Source organism: Octodon degus, unplaced genomic scaffold (assembly GCF_000260255.1).
Source record: "Octodon degus isolate 3935 unplaced genomic scaffold, OctDeg1.0 scaffold00286, whole genome shotgun sequence".
Lineage (NCBI taxonomy): Eukaryota > Metazoa > Chordata > Mammalia > Rodentia > Octodontidae > Octodon > Octodon degus.
In genome coordinates this window covers 1776820-1780540 of record NW_004524862.1, presented here as the reverse complement: position 1 = coordinate 1780540, position 3721 = coordinate 1776820, and the positions used below count along the sequence as shown (strand labels likewise).

Genomic DNA, 3721 nt, shown 5'->3' with positions numbered 1-3721 from the left:
CTGAAGTCATCTAAAATTCTCCAAGCCTCAGTTTCCTTATGCATGAAATAAAGACAGCAGTATCCACCTCACAGAGTAGCCACCAACATTAAATGAAAGCGCACATACATGTATAACTGTTATTATTGTTGACCATAATAACTACCTGAAGATCTTCTCTTCATATGAATATGTGGCATTTTAAAACCAATTTCTTGGGCCGGGGAGATGGCTCAGTAGAATAAGCGCCTCCCTAGCAAGCGCAAGGGCCTGAGTTCAATCCCCGGTTCCGCCAAAAAAAAAAGTGATACACAGAAATAAATAAAAATATAAAAACCAATTTCTTTTCTGAATATATCTCCTATAATTTTGGTAACAGCCTCTGTCTTCATAAAATGATCCTGTCAGCTGGGTAGCTTATGAGCAAAAATAAGTTGTTTCTCACAATTCTGAAGGCTGTTGAATCCATCATCAAAGTACAGGCAGATCCAGTTCCTGCCCAGGGGTGTCTTCTCACTGCGCCCTCATGTGGTAGAAAGGGGCAAAGCAGCTCTCTGGGGCTTCTCTTATAAAGGTACTGACTCCAGTCACCCAATATCGAATCACCCCCGAAGACCCCACCTAACACTACTGGTGACCAGATTTTCAGCTTATGAATTTTAGAGTACAAGCATCCAGACCACCTCATGCGCCCCTATAAAACCCAAGCTAAAGGTTACCTTTCTTTTGGAAGCTCGGTTCTAATTAGAAGTAGCCTGAAAAGACTCCTCCAGAAGGAGTCCTCTGGTCTTGGGCCAGAGATGTATATCAGGGACATCAAAAGAGCAGGCAGTCTAGCCTCCTGTACTATATCTGACCTCAAAACCAAATACAACTGGAACTCTGGAATTTCCTCACATACAGATTTTGAATATTTATTTCTCTTTGTGTGCAGTGAGCTTGTCTGCTCGCTGTTGCCTCTTTAATAGAGCTCATCCTCTGGACTGTGTGAGTGTGTCCCGTATCATTATTTTTCTTCAGAAAATATAGAAAAAAGTAAACAGTATTTGTAAAAGTTGGGAGCTCATTTGCCTTCCCTTCTTTCCTTTCATTCTTCCACTTCATGAGTAAGTGGCCATAAATATCCAGGAACTAAGAAGCTTTGGAAAGAATTTGAGATTTATATCTTACAGACATAAAGGAAAACTTGGCTGCTCCAAGGACTTGGGGATTTCCTAGCCAAGCAGAAAAGCAGTACATGTTTCTCAGCATGCTGTCCTTAAGTTGTCATTGTCATTTCCATAACGCTTAGACCCTGTGATTTTTAAATGACTGTATTATCTGCGATATGCAGCACCGCGCTGATGAGGGCTACAAACATTTCCTTGTAGAGTTTAGGCTTCTGTCCCTTCTGTCAAGACTGGTAATTGTCACTGTCTTCATTTCTGCCTGTGTTTCATGTGGATGTGGACATTAACTTCTGCACCAATTTCTATGAATACTCATTGCAACCTTGTTGATCATCAAGCCTGACAAGCATAACCTTGAGAACGTGAAAGCCAGCTGAAAGCTGATCAGAGAAGTGAGGCCTGTTCCTGTGACAAGGGTATTTGTGAGACAAGGGTATTTGCAGCCTTTGTTGCTTCCCTAAAACCTGGATCCACAGCCCACCGTTGGTCCCCAGCTCTATTCTCAGGGCTTCTAGAGATGATTCAAAGGTAAACATTGTCACATTTCCCATGGTTTCTGCACAGAGTCCTGTCACTGCCTGGAGGTGGACAGGGAGGTTATTTACCAACTTGTACAACTACTTACATTCTCAGAATGTTGTTTCCTCAGCTATAATATGTAAAAATAATGACAACATATGGGCACTTTCTCCTGTCTCTGAAGTAGAAAATAAAAGAGTCTAAATGATGTTAATTTCTTTTTTTTATGTTAGTTTTTAAAAAGCATTTATGCCTTTAAAAAGTTTACATCAAGCCAGGGATGGTGGCTCCTACCTGTAATCCCAGCAGCCTAGAGGCTGAGGCAAAAGGATCTCAAGTTCAAAGCCAACCTAGACAACATGGCAAAACCCTGTCTTTAAAAACCAAGAACAGGACAGCGCTTCCGCCCCGGCGGCCAGCCACGTCCCGCACGTAGCGGTCTGGGCCGGGGACTCCGCTGCTCCGGCCAGGCTCGGCATGAAGCTTACCCGGCTGCTGCGCGGGGCCGTGTCGGACCGCGGCGTGCCGGGTCAGGTGGACTTCTACGCGCGGTTCTCGCCGTCGCCGCTCTCCGTGAAGCAGTTTCTGGACTTCGGATCAGTGAATGCTTGTGAAAAGACCTCATTTATGTTTCTTCGACAAGAGTTACCCGTTAGATTGGCAAATATAATGAAAGAAATAAGTCTTCTCCCCGATAATCTTCTCAGGACGCCATCCGTTCAGCTGGTACAAAGCTGGTATATCCAGAATCTTCAAGAGCTTCTTGATTTTAAGGACAAAAGTGCTGAAGATGCGAAAGCTATTTATGAGTTTGTTTAGCTTTACAAATATTGTAATACGAATCCGAAACCGACACAATGACGTCATTCCCACAAGGGCCCAAGGTGTGATTGAATACAAGGAGAGCTTCCGGGTGGATCCTGTCACCAGCCAGAACGTTCAGTACTTTTTGGATCCATTCTACATGAGTCGCATTTCAATTAGAATGTTACTCAAGGGGCCGGGGAGATGGCTCAGTAGGATAAGCGCTTGACTGGCAAACACAAGAATCTGAGTTCAATCCCTGGTTCCTCAAAAAAAATAAAATAAAATAGAATAGAACGTTACTCAATCAGCACTCTTTATTGTTTGGGGGAAAAGGAAGTCCATCTCATCGAAAACACATTGGCAGCATAAATCCAAACTGTGATGTAGTTGAAGTTATTAAAGATGGCTATGAAAATGCTAGGGGTCTAAGTGATTTGTATTATATTAACTCTCCTGAACTAGAACTTGAAGAACTCAATGCAAAATCACCAGGACAGCCAATACAAGTGGTTTATGTACCATCCCATCTTTATCACATGGTGTTTGAACTTTTCAAGAATGCAATGAGAACAACTATGGAACACCATGCTGACAAAGGTGTTTACCCCCTTATTCAAGTTCATGTCACACTGGGTAGCGAAGATTTGACTGTGAAGATGAGTGACCGAGGAGGTGGCGTCCCTTTGAGAAAGACTGACAGACTCTTCAACTACATGTATTCGACTGCACCCCGGCCACGAGTGGAGACTTCTTGAGCGGCATCCCTGGCTGGTTTTGGTTATGGATTGCCCATATCACGTCTGTATGCACAGTACTTCCAAGGGGACCTGAAACTGTATTCCTTGGAGGGCTACGGCACAGATGCTGTTATCTACATTAAGGCTCTGTCAACAGAATCAATCGAAAGACTCCCAGTGTATAACAAAGCTGCCTGGAAGCATTACAATACCAACCACGAGGCTGATGACTGGTGTGTCCCCAGCAGAGAGCCAAAGGACATGACAACGTTCCTCAGCACCTGATGCACTTGGGACATCTGCAATGTTCAAGTGTGGATTTGATGTTAAATTTGGAAGAGATATTGTTCAGAACTGTATTATACCAAATGCTTTGTGTGTCATTTTCACAAATAACTCTTTTGGGTAGAATAAATGGAAACTGAATTCTATTTGTGCCTGTTAAACCTCCTAAAGAATAAGGGTACACCTATTTTACATGTATATTTGCAAAATTAATTGAACATATTT

General features: G+C 42.9%; 1 protein-coding gene across 1 annotated transcript; it reads left to right on the top strand.

Annotated features, from left to right (window-relative positions):
* Positions 1 to 2078: 2078 nt before the first annotated feature.
* LOC101579685 (pyruvate dehydrogenase (acetyl-transferring) kinase isozyme 1, mitochondrial-like) lies at positions 2079 to 3496 on the top strand. Its single transcript, XM_023707290.1, is given in 3 exon segments — positions 2079 to 2477; positions 2479 to 2654; positions 2767 to 3496. Coding segments are annotated over 3 exon segments (1239 nt in total). The 5' UTR covers positions 2079 to 2144.
* The last annotated feature ends 225 nt before the right edge of the window (positions 3497 to 3721 follow it).